Consider the following 21,938-nt stretch of genomic DNA (forward strand, 5'->3'; position numbering starts at 1 on the left):
ATCAAATGTGAAAAATTATTAGTTTTTTAAATTCCAATAATTTATAGACATTTCCTTGTTTTGTTTACATTTACGTTGACACTAAGGTTTACAAACAAAAACAAATTCCTTTGTGGTTGTTGTTCGAGTTGTATTTGTTGTAGTATTAACTTTACCTTGTATTTGTTCTACCATGCCATGATATAATATTATGTTAAATTCAAAAGCCATTCACTGAAGTATGATAGCAACAAAATGTCTTATCTTGTTGTATTTATGTCTTTGGCATTAAAAATTACACCATAATGGGTACTTTGCACGATATGTTATTTTACATGTGTTGTCACTTTGCATATACATACATTTTGTATATAAAAAAAGCTATATGTAAAAAACATATCGCGTAAAGTACCCATAACCTAAAATTTATTCATTTATTTGTCAGATTTTCGATGGAATTGACAATGACGCGTTTTAATAAAACATTTTTGATATAAATAGGACATTAAAACGCCTGTTAGACTATACACTTATAATATGTTTAAGTGCATTATCTCGATTTATTTGAAATCAGCTGGATTTGTTAAATCCGGCATAGTCTAAATGTACTGTAGCACATGATCGTACAAATGCACACTTACGTTACGTTATGACTAATTAACCCATATACAAACGAATTAATGTTAATGGCAACTCTATTTGCCGCCTTTTCAATTTGAACAACAGAGTTCGATAACAACACGATCAACAGGTTCGATAACACGATAAGGTAACAAAGAAAGGGTGCAAAAAGGGATTTTGAAAATTAAACGGTAAAAAATCGCTCACACGCACGCACTACAATTGATTTTGCCAAGCAAAAAGGAAGATCGTAGTTTGAGTGAAGTTTGTGTCTGGCAATTGTGTACTTAAAACTTAATTTTGTAACAAAGCAACAACAAATACAAGTCATTCCAAAGGAAAAAGTATTATTAATCAAATTTAGGAACGATCAGCGTGTAAAATAAGTGTAAGTAGCAATGTTTGAATAAAAAAGTTCGAGTGCAAAAAAGAGGGTTCGTTCGTGACCACCATTTTCCGTAAAGGTTTAAATAAAACAACAACAATTGCAATGATCTCCATTTTCTTCCTTTGCCCTCCTTGAGGAAGTTATGTGAGGTTATGTTTAAAATGTTGATGGATATTCAATTCTATTTCATGAATTTAATTGATATCCTTTTGTATATTCCTTAGCAATTTTCCATTCCCCACAAAAATAAACATACAGCTTAAAAATGAGCAAAGCCGAAGCTTCTAGACAGGGTGCTTATAAAAGCAACTCCATTAACACCAGTGTAAGTGTGTTTGTGTTACGTTTTGATGTTGATGAGTTCAGTTGTTTGTTCTAATCCGCAAAACTTGTGATTTGCATTTCTATTGTCTTTTTTATAGGAATCACGTTTACGTCGCCATGAGGTTACGGTGGAGTTACGTAAATCCAAAAAGGAAGATCAAATGTTTAAACGTCGTAACATCAATGAAGAAGATATCACATCACCGCTTAAAGAATCAAATGGCCAATCGCCGGTACAAATGACAGTGGACGAAATTGTTGCCGCCATGCAAAGCACTGATCCAGAGAGACAATTTGCTGGTATGCAAGCTGCCCGTAAAATGTTATCACGGGAACGTAATCCACCCATTGACTTGATGATTGGTCATGGCATTGTACCCATTTGTATACGTTTCCTGCAGAACTTTGACAAGTAAGTTGAAATTAAGTAGATTTTTTAACTACGTAGTTCTTCTAAAGAAGCTTGTGGGAAGGTTGGTGAGGCGAGAGATTGGATGGAGGGCATATCTTTCCTTTACCGACAGTTTGCGGAAAAATATGAAAAATGGCCACAGATAGTGCTGTTTATACTGATTCCAACGATGTATAAATTTTGTAGGGGAAATGTATTCTTTCCGAGATATGGGCCTCTGAAAATTCTCTTATTTAAAGGCCGGCTACTTAGAGGAAAATTATAAATTAAGAAAAAATTATGTTCCTGTTCCCTAGATTTTCACCTGTCCATAAGAGAAAAAATCTTAAAAATCACGACCGAAGGCCGGCTATTAGAAGAAACTTGCTATTTTTAGTAAAATTTGTTCCGAACTGTCCGTAAAAGAAAATTTGTTCCATCTGTAAAAATATAAACTATCTTTGCTATTTTTACGATCTATTTAGGAAAATTTTCAAAGTCAGTTTCTACATCCTCCACGTTTCCAAAAGAATTTAAACTTGTTTTTTTAAGACCGAGCTTATTGTTCTTGTTTCTTTTCAATGCTTTATATTTGGATGATAATGTTTTTCCCTCCCAATATGCCTCACTTTAAAATCAAATTTCTCTTCATTTTTTTGCTACTTTAATATTTGCATTTAATACGAATCATCCCTTTTTTTAATCGTTACGACTTTTTTTCGTTTTTTTTTCCAGTCCCCTGTTACAATTCGAAGCCGCTTGGGCTCTTACCAACATTGCATCGGGTACATCAGAACAAACTCGTTGCGTTATTGAAAATAATGCTGTACCACATTTTATTGCTCTGCTACAATCGGAAAATATTAATTTGGCCGAACAGGCTGTCTGGGCGTTGGGTAATATTGCTGGCGATGGTGCTGCTGCCCGTGATATTGTCATACAACATAAATGTATTGATGGTGTTTTAAATATGGTCGATTTACGCAAAGATATACCAATCTCATTTTTACGCAATAATGTTTGGTTAATGTCGAATTTATGTCGTAACAAAAATCCCTCGCCACCATTTGAGGAAATCAAACGTTTATTGCCTGTGTTGTCACATTTATTGTGTGGCACGGATATACAAGTGTTGGCCGATGCCTGTTGGGCATTATCATATGTGACCGATGATGAAAATCATAAAATACAAGCTGTGGTTGATACTGGTGCCGTGCCACGTCTTGTTGCCCTTTTGGGAACAGATGAACCGGCTATTATTGTGCCAGCTTTGCGTAGTGTTGGTAATATTGTTACCGGCACAGATCAACAGGTAAGTGTGATGATTTTAAAATTGAAATTTTATTTGAATTGAATTGTTTTCTGAAAAACTTTTATAGATATAACATAGACTTAAAAGATGATTGCTAAAGATTTTGTTATAATACCTATTACACTTGCGAATTGTAAATGTCAGTATAACAGGCAAAAGAGTGCAACTGGTAGATTATTACCTTTGTACCTTTATAACTTATCGCAATTTCCTCTACAAACTTATAAAGGGGTTGATTTATGTCATTCCGAATTTTGTGCATAATATGAAATCTTTAACTAACTACCGATTAAATTATTTTCCCCCGAAGCTTAAAGTTTTCTTAAATTGTAAAAAAAAATCACGAAATATTTAAAAAAATATCCGAAAATAACTCCTCACGGGCATCATGAAAAAACAATGTTAGCAATTTGTTGTGTTCGGTACGTGGAAAATGTCTTAAATTCCACTCTAAGGCCCGGCAATTTTCGGAGAAAGCTAAGATTACGAAATACACTGGACAGCTGCCGTTCGTCAGCTATTTATAACCTACTCCTATAAACACGGACAAAACTCAGACACGTGATTAAATTGTCGGCTTATGTCCAGTTTAATTTTAAATCCAACGTTACCACAGATAAATCTATACTTCCCGAGATATGTCCTAAATACCCATGTGTTTTTTTCTGATATTTTTACAGCCAACTCTGGCAATATTTGTACTACACCTTCGAAATTCGAAAATTCCTTTTATAATTTGTACCATTTCATTTGTAATTCGATTAATCCATTTGTAATATGAAACGTTTCAATTGTAATTGGAATTATTCCACTTGTAGTTCGAATTTATCCATTTGAAATTCGAATTATTCTATTTGTAGTTCAAATTATTTCATTTGTAATTCCAATTTTTCGAATTATTTAATTTGTAATTCGAATTGTTTTATTTGTAATTCAATTTACTCCATTTGTAACTCGAAACATTTCATTTGTAACAAAAAATTAAATATAAAACAATGCAACAAAAAATTTTTAATTAATTTTAATTTTTTTGTTTCGAATTTCAAATTGAATTCTAATTTCAAGTGCAATAATTCGAATTACAAATGAAATTCTCGATATGATAGTTTTCGATAGGGAGGTGGTGTATAAAAGAATCTTACAGAGAATTATGTATATAGGTCCAGTTTTGGATATAGTCATAGCCCCCAAAGAACGACTCCGCTCGATTTTCAGTATTTTGAAGACTTGGTGATTAATCTTTTATACAGTTATAAAACATTCACACATAGAATTGTAGATGTAGGTTAAGGTTTTCCTAGCTTTTTTAAATTATCCGTGATTAAGATGTTCACTGCCTTCAACTTTGTTTTCTGCTAAACTTCCCAACTGAGAGTAAGTGTCTTACACTCTTCGGTTTCTGTCGTACATCTCAACAGCCTTAATTTATGTGGTTCATAATAAACTTCATTTCAATTTCGGTTTTATACTGGAGTGTTGTTATTATCATCATTTGACATTACACTGCAAAGATGATAGGTAGCCTGCAAATTTTATTTCAGTGAGATATTCTCCTAATTAGGTGTAAGAATGAAGATGTTTGCTTGAATATATCAAGCATCGATATTCTGCTCAAGAGACTTTTTCTCCGAATCGCCTCTAGTATGTAAAATGATAGAAAAATTTGGAAATGAGGTACCCTCGTCTGTAAAAAGCCATAGAGCACCATGTGTATTGGCTGGAGCGAACGATAACTCTCGAACAGATCAGCCGATTCGGTAAAAAATATGAAATTCGTAATATTGTGTCCAAACTCAGTTTAAGTTCGAAATTGGTTCATATCGGTCCATTCCTTCGGGTACCTCCCCCACTTTTCGTGGGCAAGTCATGCTTCCTGACATAGTGATCCAAAACCTCTAATTTATGCGGTGACCAACTGAAATGACTCCCACTTCAAAAATGGACTATGTCAATCCTTCAAGTACCTCCTTCAAGTACCTCCAGTCCTTGTCCAATTTTCGTCACACATTTCAACTTTCATTAAAATCGGGTATATATAGCGTGTTTGGTGCACAAAATACATTAAATCGGACGATTATGTTGGGAGCTATATCCAAATCTGAACCGATTTCAATATAATCTGTCAAATTTATTTCTAGGCCCAATTCCGTCACGCCTTCCAAATTTCATTGAAATTGGGCATACATAGCGTGTTTAATTCATAAAATACATGAAATCGGCCGAAAATATATATGGGAGCTATATCCAAATCTGAACCAATTTTAATATAGGTAACTTGGCAAATTTATTTCTAGACCCAATTTTCCTTCACACATCCAAAATTTGCAGACATTTGTTATCATTCTATATATATTTGCATAAAAATCTAAATTTTTTGGAGGTACCTCCGATTCTGATTCTATATCTCTGGATCAACCCGGAATTTCAAACATTTTCATAGCCTATGTTACTTTCAGCGCATATAGTGATATACTCTGAAATTTTCAGGAAGATTGGTTCAGCGGTTTTTGAGTTCATAAACTTCAAACAAACAAACGTACAAACATTTTTCTACTTTATATGTATAGATTACCAAAGGGACACAATATCTGAAAACCCCCCCTAATACATAATTATTCGGGAAAACGATTTTGGTTGTGTATCCGGTATTCGATTCTATCAGGCATGTCACAGATTCCGATCGGAATGGTTGCAATTCCGAAATTTCATTTCGATCGTTTTTGTCTTAGCTTCTTTAGATTCCGATCGATTTTGTGAAGTCAAAAAACTTAATTATTTATTTTAAATTCGAAATTAAATGTAAATTTGTTAATAAAACAACATTTTAATTATTTCTAAGTGTTTTTAGAGTGTTTTAAAGTGGCAGATTTAAACAAAATAAAAATACAATTCCGTTTGCAAAATCAAAAGTGGTTTCATTCCGAAAAATTCTTCGTTTTTCGTTTTCTGAAGAAGCTAAATACGGAATCAATTCCACTTTCGATCGGAATTCGTTTCTGTGACATGCCTGTATATCTTCCGTAAATGAATGTTTCAACTCATACAGGCTTAGGGTATATCTCTGTCGGCAAAGCCGACTGATACCTTGTAACTTGTTTTTAATCAAAAATGTAAGTGTTGATATTCTTCTTCTTCTTTATTTGCGCATCCGTGTTTCGGATATATGCGATCATATAATTTTTTTGTGTTTAACAAAAATGGATTTTTATAAATATAGATATCTGTTTTTGGCGGCATTCAATAAACTTCTCTTATTTTGATGTCCGGTCCATGTCAGAATATTTTTCAGCCAAGAAACTTCTTTTCTTCCTCTGCATGGACTTCCAACAACTGATCCTTTGATAATTTTTTGCAGAAGAATATATTTATCATTTCTCATGATATGTCCCAGGTATGACACTTTTCTGGTTTTAAAATACCGATCCGTCCACGGTATTTTAAGTATATCCGAATTTCAAATGATTCCAGTTTTCTTTCATCTATCGCCTTTATTGTCCATGTTTCTGATGCATATAATAAAACAGACCAGATGTAGCATTTGATGAATCTGGTTTTAGTTTGTATACCGATGTCATGACTTGTCAGTATCTTGTTGTATCTGTAAAATGCATCCCTTGCCATTTCTATACGACAAGTTATTTTTTTCGAAACATCCCATTATTCATTAATGGTAACTCCTAAATATTTATAGTTTTTTTACTTTTTCTATTACGGTGTTTTGTATTTTCAACGTACTGTTGTTATATGTATTTTTTCGGCTGATGGTCATGTATTTGTACTCCTATTCTTTGGTGCTCTATAGCCTCCATAAATATTCGTTGGGAGTATATATTAAATAACAACGGCGAAAGGATACATCCTTGTCGTACCCCCTTTGAAATCGTTACTTCTTCCGTCATTTCTCCGTTTATATCGATGTATGCCGCCTGTTTCAAATATAAATTTCGTATACATCGTAATTCCTTCTCGGTTATGTTAATCGATTTCAGAATTTCTATTAGTTTATCGTGACGAACTGTGTCGAAAGCTTTTTCGTAGTCAACGAAACATATAAATATATCCTTTTTTACTTCTCGGCATTTCTGAACTAGCACCTGTAAGCTAAGCAGTGCTTCTCGAGTCCCCATTCCTTGTTTAAATTTGATATTACACATTCCATATTATGGAACCTGCGCTCATTTAAATTCAATACTACCTTTAACGGTTGTGTTCACTTGAGATCACAAATGGACCATCATAAGTTCTGGTATCTACCATAATAGAATTGGGATCTTTTCTTTGTATCAAACATCATTCCTACGCCTCCCAACCTTAATATAAGTTTGATAAAACATCTTCATCTTTTTAATTTTTTACAGTGTTTTATTTTAATATTAAAAATATTTTCCGCTTTAAACTTTTGTTATTTTAAAACATAAATTCTTTTGTGAAAATATTTTTCCTCAATTGTTTGTTGTCGACAGTTTTTGTTGCGCTTTCGTACATACATCTTTAATCTGAATTCTTTTCAAAACTCTTTTTAGCTTAAGACAAGCTTTATATTAGAAAACTTTCGCTATATGTCGTTGCATATTCGTTTTCGTATATATGTACAACAAACATATTACATACAAATGTTTCGCATGTATGGATGGTTTGCCTATATTGAGAGCGAGAAAAAAGTATATTGAATTTTGAAATCACATAAATTTTGCATAGTTTCACTTTTAGCAAAGTTTTGCTTTTTCGCCTTAATACTTGTTTTGGTTGAGCTTGTTTAACTTCGACGTCGTTGTCATATTCCTGGCTTTTTGATGTACTTTTCTTCTAGCCGTTTATGTGTGAATGTGTGTTTGTGCGTGTTCACCACTTTTATGCTCAACATTTTAATCTTGTGCGAAAGATGAAGGCGTTAAAAGTGTAGAACTCTTTGCAAAATATACTTCATGATGATGATACACACAGTGAAGATGATAAAGTAGATTCTACTATAGCAGATGATGCGGGTGCTTATAGCATGTGCTCTGCTTGCTGGCTCTCTTGCACCACTACCGCATAATCTATTATTTCTTAAGAGTGTTCTAATTACCAAAAGAAGACTTTGTGTGGCTAAGTTTTACTTTTAGTTATCAAGTGTTTTATTTGGAAACATGGATTATTATATGGCACATATGGAAGGATATTACTAACACAGTTATATCAATGTTTTCAAAGGATAAGTAAAATATTAAATATCATTTTTAAAGAAGGTATTAATAGAAATTTTAATAATACATTTTCTAATAACATTTAAATAAAGTGCTCATTTAAAATAAAATTTCCTGCCGCTTGAGATTTCAAAATCAGGCCTTTAAATTGCAGATAACATTTGTGGCCAATATGACAGTTCTTAACAATTTTGTTTTATTTCCCCATTTGCCGTTTCCATCGCCATTATCCATTCTTTGAGGATTTCAGTGATATAATATATTGTCTTTATTGAACCTATCCTCTTTTGTATATTTTGCCTTATTTCCTTATTGAAATATTTTTGCATATCATACACTCTTCATTCATCCATCTGTTACATCTTTCCTCTTGTCATTTGTATTGAATTTCCATTTCATCCGATGGGGGATATGAGAATATTAAGTATGTTATTATACATTTACAACACCTTTAAATGTACACTAGGGGTAGAATACTCAAGTGGTATTTAAGAGGCAAGTAAGAAGCAAACTATCCTCCGATCAATGATACACTGTCCAAACTAACGGCAACTATGGTGGTGGACTGATAGGCAACATCGGCTAATGGAAATTCTAGGTGGAGAATGATGAATATAATTATAACATCTCATCTAATTCCAGTGGATCTGTGGTTACATCGAAGCAGCCACTTTCCTGGAACTGGAGATAGACCCAGAGCAAGATTGAACAGAAGAACGAACATACAAACATAATAACAAACACTGTTACAACAACAACATCATCTAAAAATACTTACCACCTTACTATCGAGGACATTTTGTTTTAAATATCGATATAAATACCATATTCCTGGCACCATCAACAATCCATTGACGTTCGAGTGTTATGGATGCATTCACTGTAGTACATTTCCCAACACTCTGAAATGTGATTTCTTAAGAGAGAACATATTTCAGTTGCACACTCATGCATTGTTCCTCGAAAATGCAAACTAAATACATCAGAAATAAAAATGATACATGTTTGCTTTTTACCTGCGTTAAAAATGCTTATTTTTGACGTTTTGAAACACGTAGCTTCGCAGTTGTTAAGTACTACGGCGTTAAGAAACATAACACTTCACACATTTGCAATCATTTGCCAAGCAACTGACGATACTGAAATCAACCATTTGAACTGCGTTTGAAGTCTCTGGCTGCAACACGACAGATGTATGGTTTCGAGTCAATCGATGTCGTTGTTGTAACAGCATAGGATATATTTGTGCTTACGTTAATTTGATCCAGGTCTAGAACTGTGGCTGCATCAAAAAATGAGCAGTGTTTCGTGCAAGGCTGTATCACATGCTGGTCAGATGTTTTTTACAGTGCCGTTCTTCGATAGATGCAATGCTATTCAAACTTTCCTGATGGGATTGTTGATTTAGGGGTTCTTGTCTCTAAATTATGAAGGTCACGACCGATAGCCCTACACCAGATATGGTGATTAGGATGACTCTCACTGTCGACCTTGCAGTGAATGGTCTGTGGGCCTATACATAGGTTAGGTTAGGTTTAGGATGCGCAGCTGCCGTGCTGGCAGCCACTCCACTCGGAGACCTTGAAGTCCATTGTGATCATCCCGACTATTGAAGTATATGTGTTGTATTTGATGAAGTGATTATAGATGCTGCTGTATGGTGAAGTGTGAATGTACATAGTAGGTGATGGTGTGAAGTAGAAGTGTGATATGTTGTTTATTATGGATTTGTTATTTGATGTTACGTGTGGTGATGATGGTGTACAAGAGTCGTGAGCTATGATGTATGTTTTGAATGGTGCCTATTGTCTGCATATGTTGATACAAGGCTGTTGATGATGATGAAGTGTGCGGTTGTGGATTTTATGGATGGATGATGGATAGTGTTGAAGGGAAGATTCACTGTGGACTATGGATGAGATGATCACCCTTATTACGGTTGGCGTTGTCGTAGGCGTTCAAGTGTCGTAGACGTAGTCGTAGGCGTTGTCGTAGTCAATCATTTTTGGTATTATGTAAAATTTTCGACTACGTCTGCTTTGTAATAGATTGCAAAAATACAGGGTGTTGAAGATTATTAACATTTTCGACTATTACACGCCACCCTGTTATAAAAAAGAAAACAAAAAATAGAGTCAGTTAAAATAAAAAAACAATTATTTATTAATAAACCATAAAAATGTTAAGTGTGGGTTATTTTATATCCGAAGATGAGGATGAATATACTCCGAACGATTTAAAAGTAAGACGAAAACAGTTACGACAAGAATCAAACAAATTTTCCATGACTGATACTCAGTTGCTGTTGCTGAAATCCATTTCTGTGAGGTGTATTTGTGACTAGTGGGCATAGATCCTGGTTCACTTGGACCTGTTGCTCATTTCCATGAGTGATACCTATGCTTACAGGGGTTATTGTGCGGGGATCCTGATTCACTACGACCTGCGGCTCTTTTGCATGAGGCCTGCTTACGCTTTGGGGAGTAACTGTGCAGGGATCGTGGTTTTCTAAATCTTCATGGATTATACATGCTTCAAACAGTTCTTCCTCAGTGGTTGTTTCTCGAAGCGTTGAAGGCTGCTGGATTCCAATTGACTGATTGCCCGCGTTTACAATTGTATCCAATTGTAACAAGCTGGATGCTGCTTCTTCCGTGTCTGTTAGTATGTACTGTTTGAAGGATCCTCCACCTGTAGCACGACATGCCTTAACTTGAATTTGTAGTCAGCCCAGACTTTCATCCAACCCTCACCTGTTCGTACGTTTGTACTGGCGGTCCTAAAATGTTGAGTTTCGTACTAATTTTATTCCACTCTTCTTTCACGCTAATTTTGTTTATTCCATTGCTGTAACCTCTGGCCAAATTTGGATTGTTCTGCAAAATCTGGACCATTGTGTCAAACTGCTTTTTTGTGGTGACTTTTGTTCTAAAACATGTGCAATATTATAAAATTTATACGAATATATAATCTTTTTGTTATATAGACACATACCTTTTGTTTAAATCCATTTTATTTGTTCGTTTTTATTAACGTTTTAAGAAATTTGTCTGTTGTCGTCAACAAAATCTCTAACGACTAATTTCACAGCGTTTCTCGTAATAAAACGCCTCTCGTGGTAGCAAAATTGTAAAAGAATGGCATACAGAGTTGTAATATCTCGTATACGACATACATAATACCAATTAGTCGTTGCGAAAATGTCGTGTACGACATACATAATACCAATTAGACGTTACGACACGTCAATTTGCAATTTTGGATACGACTACGCCAACCGTAATAAGGCTGGATATTAGATTCTGCTATATGGTGATGTGTGAGTGCTGATGATGTTGATGTGTAGTGGGAAGTGTGATGTGATTCTTGCTATTGGCGAGGCTGCATAATGTTGCGTGACTACAGATTGTGGTGATGTGTGACTGATGGGTATATGGTGATTTGTGCATACGGTATACGGTGGTGTGTGAGTGCAGATGGTGTGATGTGTTCCTTGTTGTGAGCGATTCTGTATGATGTTGTGAGACTGCAGATTATATTCTGAATGGTGCTGTGGGCCTGCAGATGATGATGCAAGGCTGTTTATGATGATATGGTGAGCTATGTGGGAGGAGATTGTGGATTAGGTGGAAAGATGGGAAGGAGGGAAGGTGAAAGTGATAAGACAAAAGAGAAAAGAATAAGAAGAGTGAGTAATTGTAAAGGAGAGTAACAGATTGTTTTAAGAAGAAGAAAAAGAGATTGTTTTCCTAGACTGTGTTAAGCCTGTTCTGACCCGCCCCAGAGCCACTTTAGACTCTTACAGTAAACCACCAGGATAGTAGGGTGAATAGAGGAGAAGTAAGATAGAGAGTCAATCACATGTACACCAAATAGTCTATGCCTTTTGGCCATCAGTCTAGGACATCTACATAAAAGGTGTTCGATTGTCTCCGTTTCCTCCTCATCCTCGCATAACCTACAGTACTCAATGTTATTATCATCCCACTTACATGTCAAAGATCTTATTCTACAGTGGCCAGTAATGACCCCTGTAGCTATTCTGATTTCCGACTTGCATAGTGAGAGAAGGGACGCAGTTCTACGCCCTGAGATTGCCGGCCAGATTGACTTCGACACCTTGCAACCAGGTGCGTCTTGCCAAATTCTTACGGTTTTCTCTGCATAGAACTGACTGAGTTTGCCGAGGAAGTAGCAGAGCGGTGGCCTGACATATTCCTCTACCGTAAGGTCAGAGGACTGGGAACCACGCCTTGCTAATTCGTCAACAATCTCGTTTCCTTCAACATTGCAGTGTCCTGGCACCCAACAAAGGTTAACGCTTAAATTACATGTTTTTAAGGTGGACCTACAATTTTGAACGATCCTAGATTTGATAGTATATGACCCAAGCGCCTTAAGGGCAGCCTGACTATCTACGTAGACTGTGACTGTCCTACCTACTTGATCCGTCAGTCCTACTACCAATTCTAAGGCCTTCAATACTGCGAAGACTTCCGCTTGAAAAACACTGCAATTTGTATTGAGCTTATATGAACGCCTAATGTTCAGCTCCTCACAGTACACTCCCGCTCCAGTACCTTCAGCCATCTTAGAACCATCAGTAAAGATGGAGAGGCTATCGGGTAGTGGCCTGCCATGCTCCCATTCACTTCTGTCAGGGATAGAGACCTTCGCTGCTTCGAAATCCAGCGAAGGCGAAATGTAGTCAGTTACACTCCCTACGTCACTGAGTCCGATCAGACAGCTGAGCTGGTGTAACATACTAGCATGTCCAGACCCAGAGGATCGCCAAAGATTAAGCTCCTTGAGGCTCAAGGCACTACGGGATGCTAGATACTGAACAGAAATGTCCAGTGGCTGGTGACGATGGCTTTACAGTGGTGGTGACGATGGCTTTACAGTGGTCTGTTGCCCAGTCCTCTGCACAGTCGCCCCTACTAGATCCGCACCTTTCTTTACCCCGGCGGGTTCGATGGCAGCCACCGACGAGACAGTCGACATAGGCGGTACCTTTGGCGGCTGTCTAGCTTGTGGCTGCGACCTTCCCTGCGCCAACTTCGAAACGGAAGGGATCACACCAGTGTTTCCCTTGCGTTCCGTCGTTTTCGGGGCCGGTGGAGCCAACCTGCTTCATCCTACCGCGGTCGTCAAAGACGTCCGCAAAGGGCTCGAGCAGTTTGACAGCACCGGATTTGCATTTTTCCCTGTAGAGGTTGCCCTTGTCTCAGCCGCTGGGCTGGAGACTGCAGCCTCGACAGGGGTCGGAATTTGGTCAATTGGCAGGAAGATCTTTTCAATGTGAGGGTATTTCCGTTCGAAACGCCTCACAAATCGGATCTTCAGGCCAATTTCCCTAAATTCCGACTGGGTTGGAGCTCTCCAGTGCACGAGAGAGAGTAGCGGTGGATGATTGAGATGGGATAATTGTAATATCCATCTCATCATCCTCCCAACTCTCCCAGTCCCATGGAGGGGGGCTCTCCTGACTTAGTCGGAGACTATCGCTGTCCCTCAGGAGTTCGAGCAATTCCCTGCTCTGCTTGTTAATGGCGTCGCTAACACTGTCCAGTGTCGTTCTATCAACGTCCCCGCCCAGGGATTGAGTATTCGCACGAGGTGCAACATTGTCCGGGTTCATAGCCATGGTCGATGATGAGGGTGTATCGGAATTGGGGTTGTTTGTTTTTATATTTAATTCTTTATCCATAAGTAGATGAGTTTATGGGGGAACTGAGGACGGACATGGCATAGCCCTCCACTACCATGACTAGGGCACTGACTACTCGCTGAGGTACCCAGGTATCAGCGAGGCTCCGTTCGAATACAGTTGGTACCCTAACTGCAAACCTTGAGAACACCGATGAGCACGAGGTCGCATAACACCCCGGTGTTAGGGGATCTCACAATTACTTTGGTAGGAGATCGCTACCAAATATATGTCACTCAATCCAGAGATACACTTTGAATTTAGTGCACTAAATTGGTGCGTGACAGAGAGTGGATAACCTTTGGTCGATCACAGCCTCCCAGTTCAACACTACAAGAAGTCAAATGAGAAGATTGTGACGTCTAGCCCCCGCATCGCTTCAAGATTGTTATCCCCGGCGGGGGCCTATACATAGAAAGTTCAAGACTCCTGAAAATTCTTCAGACTTACCACCAACCCCCACCCCCCTGAAGCGGTCTCACTGTATGAGTCATCCGCTTTTTTGACATCGATACTAGCGGGATCTCGATTGGTTCCCACCGTGGCGTTGTCTTGGGGCCGAAGGACACCACTAGTGTCCGCATGGAACTCGTGCAGCCTGAAAATACCGGATTTTCAGAATTTCGGTCATTCCAGCGGATGGGCTAGAGGCTGCCACCGTACGGGAGGTCGGAATCCGATCAATCGGGAAGATGGTATTTCCTTTCGAAACGTCTCACGAATCGAATTTTCAATCCTATGTCCCGGAATCCCGCTTGGTTGATTTCGCTCTGGTTCCAGTCAATCAATCTTGTTTACAATGCCCTTTAGTAGGAGTAGTGGCTGGGGGTGTGGTGGACTGCTGTCGGTTCAGTCATTGCAGCGGATGGGCTGGAGGCTGCCACCGTACCGGAGGTCGGAATCCGATCAATCGGGAGGAAACGTTTCTCATGATGGTATTTCCTTTCGAAACGTCTCACGAATCGAATTTTCAATCCTATGTCCCGGGATCCAGCTTGGGTGATTTCGCCACCGTACCGGAGGTCGGAATCCGATCAATCGGGAGGAAACGTTTCTCAGCGTGAAGGTATTTCCTTTCGAAACGTCTCACGTGTCGAATTTTCAATCCTATGTCCCGGAATCCCGCTTGGGTGATTTCGCTCTGGTTCCAGTCAATAAATCTAGTTTGCAGTGCCCTTTAGTAGGAGTAGTGGTTGGGGTCTGGTGGAGTAGTTCAAACTATCCTTCACATCCTCATTCATCGTAAAAAGTTACGCTACAGGGCCTAAATACCCCAGTATGGGAGGCAAGCGTGAGTGAGACCACAAGCCATGTACCGTCGAGATCATGCGATTGTGCTCCGACTGTTTTAAGTGTGGATGCCTTGGCACCTACAACTGTACTTGCTACAAGTGCACAAAATATTAATGATAATAAAGATGACGAACAGAGAACAGAAGTTACGGGCGGGGACGACCTACATGGAACTCTTAAGAACTCCTCGACCAACTGGAAAGAGTTGTTTTAAAAGAGCAGAGCCAGGGCATCCCCCAGAGGACATGTTACACAACGTTGGTCCTAGCCAAGTCTACTAGGGAAGATGAGAGTAACATAGAGGACGCGAGCAAGTCCTGTTCCAGCTAGTCCTATATCTTCAAATTTCCGTAAAAAAAACTTCAATGGCAGGATGGCACAGGATCATTAACTGACGATGGGAAATCCAAGGAAACTCCTACATCAATGACTCGTGGGTCTGTCAGAGAAGTTAATGATACAAAACATTACAAGATTTCAATATGCACTCGAGTAAGGAGATAATTTTCACCAGAAGCCAGCTGTGGTGAAGACACACAGACAGAACTTATCCTCATGCACCCCGACGCGAATTCAGGCGTCTTAGGAGGTCTGCGACGGCAGGCAAAAAAGTAGAAAAAGACGAAACCTACTGCCCCAAGCAACAAGGTGGAGTCAATCTCTGTTCTGAAGCCGAAACCCAACCCAGAAGAGAATAAATAATAAATATAATAAAAAACCTCATCAATTGGCGAAAGCGTCTAAGTTTAAAACGGAGGGACAATTGGGTTTAAGAACATCCACAGGCTGTCAAGACTGAATCGACTGAAAACCATAATCTTTTGAGAAGACGAACAAAGCTTTAAAGAGCGACTTAACTGTTGTCAACAATTTAGTTATTCCGGTTTCAATGTTGCAACACTTCAGATGATTTAACCACTTATTCCGCTTGTGCTCACCCATAAAAAGTTAACTTCCAGTGTCAGCTCCCTGACACTGAGGTCGCTGTGACATACTCGACGAAGCTCACCACTCTCGTTTGCTAGAGTAGTCAATTTAAAACCGAGTCTTTGTCATGGCAGTGGAGGGCTATGGCATGGCTGGCCTCAGTTCTCCCCTTCGAGCAACTTCTATGTTCAAAACTCTATGCGTACACAGAACAGGAAGCTGCTGCATGCGACAAGTCAGGAGGGCTCGGCCGAAAGCAACCGATTAAAAATTTCTCCTTCATATGAGATTTTCATAGCGATCATGAATACTCACGTAGGGAGCTTCTCACGAGTGAGTTGCAGCTCACTTCTCACGTCTCGACCTATCACAAATGACAAGGGAGGAGCGAAAAAAGTGAAGAGGGGTTCACAAGTTTGAAAATTGAAAATAGTGCCGCATTTTGTGAACCCTTGAAAATATAATTTGCGTTGCCATATCGTTATTTTATTTACAAATAATTTTGCAATAACTAAATTCGTAATTTTTTTTATAAAACATTACTTTATTTTAAATTAAATTAATACTTCTAAAACGAAAAATAATTTTTATCAACAATCCACTTTAAAAATACTTGGTAATTGATAAAAAATATTAAATGTTTGATATGTGGCAACATCTGTAACAGCTGTTTTTGTTTTGTTTTGACAGATACATACATACATATGCAAAAATTGTTTATTTACGCCCGAAGAATTTCTGCAATTTGCAAAAAAAGTGAACAAAAACCGTTTAAAGGTCATTAAATGGCAAAAAGAAATGAAAATGTTTAATATTGCATTTTGAATGATGTGCGAAACGACAAACGCTGAGGAATACAAAGAAAACCAAGCAAAATTTTGTGGAAGTCGTTCCATGCGATGCCAATATCTTACTGGATCTTTTGTATTAGTTCAAATGAAGTTGTGAAAGATCCCATTTTCAGCATTTGGAAGGAATTTCAAGAATTGTAAATAAATACAATACGTGAAACATCCGATCTTTTCTCCAGCAATAGGACCAATCATATGAATGCTAAGTACAATTCGTGAAATTCGGATACTATTCAACATTTGAACCAATTTCATGGATTTTAAATACAATTTCTCAATTTTCAAGAAGGTTAACCCTGCAAAAGGCTATATAATATAAACATGCCCTTTTTTATGAATTTAATCCTTCCTATTGTGGCTTGTTCGTGGAATATGCCATGCCAAGGTGGTTGTTAAGATACCATTCCACTGGGTTATTGAAGATGCCATCCAAAATGACTTGGATCTTTTAGGGGTCACAGTCATGTAAAAAGAATGGGCGATAGTGGTAAAAAGGTGACATATAACTTGCACTCATGCTTGAATAGAATCTTTGGCATCGAATATTTTGCTGGGAACCTTAGCGAACAAAGAACAATACAAAGGCACTTAAGATATATCACTTATCATCTTGAGTGGCCGCAAAGTTTGGAAGTACCTACAAAAAAAAATTTAGAAAGGGGTTGCTCTTGATAGGATCCTCTTCCATTCCTGTTTTCATCATATGATTCTGAACCGCGGATGAACATTTATAGTTGCCAAAAGAATTTCTAATTGTTTTTTATTTGTTACCTTTAACGTAAAACACAAATAAATACAATTGATTACACTGGTCAACAGGACTTTTGTTTCAACCGAAGTTGCAGTTGTTTCTAGATGAAATCGGCGAGTTATTTTCAAATCCGGTCCCCGTTTTTCTCCATCAGCTCTTGTTTTTGAGATATAGCTCAAAATCGGTTTTTACGAGTTTAACCCAGACTTTCGTTATTTTCGGATACAAACAAATATTTTTTTTGGGGTTTTCGACATTAATATATTAAAGAGATGTTGTACGCTCGATACAAATCGTTTTTGAAATAGTAATGGTGAGTATATATCAAAAAAATATATAAAATATACGACGGACCTGTAAAAATTTCATATTTTGAGTACTTTAAGCTGTAATTACGTCATCGGGGAAAGTCATTGGATCTTCATATGGTACTCCGGATATGCTTAGGGTGTCTACTATATAATCCAGTATTCAAATGTATAATATAAAGTTCATAGCCCCCCTTATTCGGCAATAACCTAAGAATCGCCATGAAGACTGCTAAAGGGAATTAATTTACCAGTGATAGCATTAACACATAAGCCATTTACTTTTCAATGGCAGTCTTCATGATGATTTTTAGGTTATGGCCGAATCATGGGCGCTATGAACTTTATATTATATATTTGAATACTGGACTATATAGTAGACACCCTAAGCATATCCGCATTACCATATAAAGTTCCTATGACTTCCCCCGATGACGTAATTACAGCTTAAAATACTCAAAATAAGCAGTTTTTACAAGGTCCGTCGTATATTTTCTATATTTTTTTGATATTTACTCGCCATAACTATTTCAAAAATGATTTGTATCGAGCGTACAACATCTCCTTAATATATTAATGTCGAAAAACCCACAAAAAAATATTTGTTTGTATCCGAAAATAACGAAAGTCTGGGTTAAACTCGTAAAAACCGATTTTGAGCTATATCTCAAAAACAAGAGCTGATGGAGAAAAACCGGGACCAGATTTGAAAATAACTCGCCGATTTCATCTAGAAACAACTGCAACTTCGTCTGAAACATTCAACTTTTTCAATTTTGTTGAGCGGTGTTATCATTGCAAATTATTCGTTTCTTGTCGATTTTTTCTATAAAAAATGTCCATAGTTACATTTTTTTTGTTCAACTCACCTTGATTTCTGTGGTGAGAGAAAATTGCCTCACATTCTCACTTTTTTGACATTTATGATAGGTACTTTTCTCACGAACGTGAGTTTTGTTCTCCCTTATAATGTTTATAATAAGGGAGGAGGCGAGAGTGAGAAAACTCACGGTGAGATGATGTTCATGATTGGGCTGTTTGAAAAGAGATTTTTCCCAACAAATTTCAGAATTGCTAAAGTGGTAGATTCCCATGGTTCTAACATTTTCGAAAAAAAATTGTTTATCATTCACACCCACATTTTATACATAAATAATATTTCTTACATTTTCAAAATAACCCCCCTTTTTTAACGAAACACATTAAAAGTGTTACACCAAAAAAACACAGCATCTTTACAGCGAAGCAGCACTTAGTGCATTAACACTTACTTTAATGGCGACAAAATACGTGTGGCATGTGTTGGTTACTACGTTTCAGCATACGCTGCAAGTGTTGGTGTGTGTGTTCCGCGATAGTTCTTTTACTTTAGTACACTGCTTTGTTGTTGTTATTATAAAGGTCCTTTGGAAAAATGACGACAGTGGCTAAAGGAAAACTGTGAAATTTGCATTGCAAATTAATGGCGGCTTGACGTTTGTCGTTGCGTTCAGGGTGGTAGGGTGTTTTATTTGCTTCTTTTCATTTTGTTGGGCTTTGTTTATTGTAGGCTTGGCAAAATGACAGGCAATTTTGCCTTCTTATGTTCATTCGCCTTCTTACGTTAGTGAATAGCGTTGCGAGCATCAAAAGTGGCAATAGTTAAATGAAGTTCGTATTTGTTTTGTTCCAAAATGAATAAAAGGCGAAAAAGAAGGTGGAAGATTTTGCGAAAACCTCATTTCCATCATCATTGGCTTGCTTTTCAACAATATGGCTTGCATATATATTTTTGTAAGATAGCTTCATCGTTTGAATGAATAATTATGTGCATATATTTAAAAATGATATGGAGGTTAACAAGTGTAAAAGTTTAAGCAAATAACCGACCGTCCGTTTTGGAATATTGATGTTGGCGAAGTTACGACGGTACGTAAGACAGCATTGTAAATTGTTGGGTGACATACAAATTTCAATTTGTGATTTTTGTTGAATGCGGATGGTTGGTTGGTGGTAACACATAGCTGGTGGGAAATCTTTTGTAAACAGTTGTATGAATTCTATGTTTTACAAGGATACATCAGTTATTATGATTGTACCAATGGGAGCGAATCACATGTTATTCCAGAAGAAACATAAATTTGTGGTAGAGTTGCTACGTTAATTACTATCAGTTGTGGGCTATCTATGCGACCCAATCTTTCGTTATGCATAAAATTGAAAACCACAAATTGAATGGAACGCGTGTCAATTCTACTTCATGGATACGGATTTCACAAATGAAATTCAGTATTAAAGAAAATAACCCACAGATTAAGGCCTTTTTGGGGACAGTTCTTGTTGTTGTTGAAACATCACATGATATGTTTGTAAGTTCATTTTTCTTAATCTAGCTCTCAGGGCTATTTCCAGTTCTAGGAATGTGGCTGCTTCGATGGGTTGTAACCACAATGCTACTGGAGATAGTTTAGTAGATTTGGCAGGGCAGTGCTTCGTGAGGGCCTGTGCCGCATGCTGGGTAGATGTTTTGCCGGGGTCATCGATTCTTGCACTATATGATTTCAGACGGCTGCACCATTTCGAGCGTAGTTGAGCCAAAACTACTACTCTGGTTTGTCGTGACAGCTGACGTTCCTCAGCTGCTATAGATGGGGGAGGTTCTGCGAGGACCGCTTTTAAACGATTGTTGGTTATGACATCTGCGACTGCATCTGTGTGAACGTTATTCAATACTGCTTCATAGGCTTGCTGCTCTAGGGATGCTCTCTTGTAACGTTGGACCTCTCCTTCTAAATCATTAAGATCCCTCCTGACATGCCTGAGTGGGGGAGTCCTATCCACCATATAATGATTAGGATGGCTCTCACGGTAACACCCGAGCAAGTACTGCAACGAAAGCATGCCATTGTGTTGCTGTACTGGAAGAATATTTGTCTCCTCATGTAGATGGTCCACTGAAGACATGAGGAGGCAGCCTGTTGCAGTTTTCAGCAATGAACGGAAACAAACAAAACGATTCCCGTACCAATCACACAAAGCCACAAACTTTTCAGCTTCTCTGAATCGTTTCATTCTCACAACCAAAACAAAAACACAAACTTTTCAATGTAAAAAGATGGAAACCGTACGATTGCGGAAATGTAACTTCGGTTATGCTTTGCCGAGTTGTTTCATTCACCACCGAAACAATAAGTATTTTTGGGAAACGTTTGCCGTGCGTATTGTCAATGACACACTCAGACACACACACATGTGATTGCTTAACAACCCTATAAGATAGCATCAGCATACCACAGTAAATTTTATCAACCACCAATCAGCATACCACAGTGAATTTTATCAACCACCAAACGTTTTTGATTTATTCACATGTGTTTAGTACTATTCCGTTTTCTATCTGCTCTTGTGGAGTTGAGTACTTTTCGCTTTTCGTTTTGTTCGCACTCACGAATATAAACAAAACAAAACTAAACAGCGAGCTCGGCCAACGAGGGTTATGTTTCGTTTTGTATTGTTCCTATGGAAAATACGAAACGAAACGATTGGAAATGTTATTTAAAGTATTTTTACGTACTCTGGTTTTCAGGCGGCATTCTGACAAGTTTTCATATTTTCCCAACTCGTTGCCGGCTTGGAACTTGAGAACCAACCTTGTTATACATCTCAGCTTTTCGCAAATATCTGTGGCATGCACAGACGACGCGATCGAATGTGACCCCTAGAAACTTGTTGTTGTAGCAGCATTTAAACCTACGTATAAACATAAGTTTAATGCTGGGTTGGCCGAAACACTATGGTTCCGGGTCAATCCGGTACGAAAGAACCCGCTGCCGTGGGTCTAGAAACTTGTGGTAGTTAGTCGTCGGTATTATGCTACCATTGACCATGACATTCAGTTCAGAGCTATCCTCTATGTGG

At 37.8% G+C, this 21,938-nt stretch overlaps 1 protein-coding gene across 1 annotated transcript in view; it reads left to right on the forward strand.

Moving 5' to 3' along the window:
* Positions 1 to 683: 683 nt before the first annotated feature.
* The window catches only part of Pen (karyopherin subunit alpha), a 33,853-nt gene continuing 12,598 nt past the window's right edge, over positions 684 to 21,938 (forward strand). The window contains exons 1-4 of the mRNA XM_073965788.1: positions 684 to 988; positions 1,213 to 1,313; positions 1,411 to 1,724; positions 2,439 to 3,015. Coding sequence (XP_073821889.1) covers positions 1,254 to 1,313; positions 1,411 to 1,724; positions 2,439 to 3,015 — 951 coding nt within the window. The 5' untranslated portion in view covers positions 684 to 988; positions 1,213 to 1,253. The remainder of the gene's footprint in view (positions 989 to 1,212; positions 1,314 to 1,410; positions 1,725 to 2,438; positions 3,016 to 21,938) is intronic.

The sequence above is a fragment of the Musca autumnalis genome, unplaced genomic scaffold, assembly GCF_047663935.1.
Source record: "Musca autumnalis isolate F117 unplaced genomic scaffold, ASM4766393v1 scaffold_2, whole genome shotgun sequence".
Lineage (NCBI taxonomy): Eukaryota > Metazoa > Arthropoda > Insecta > Diptera > Muscidae > Musca > Musca autumnalis.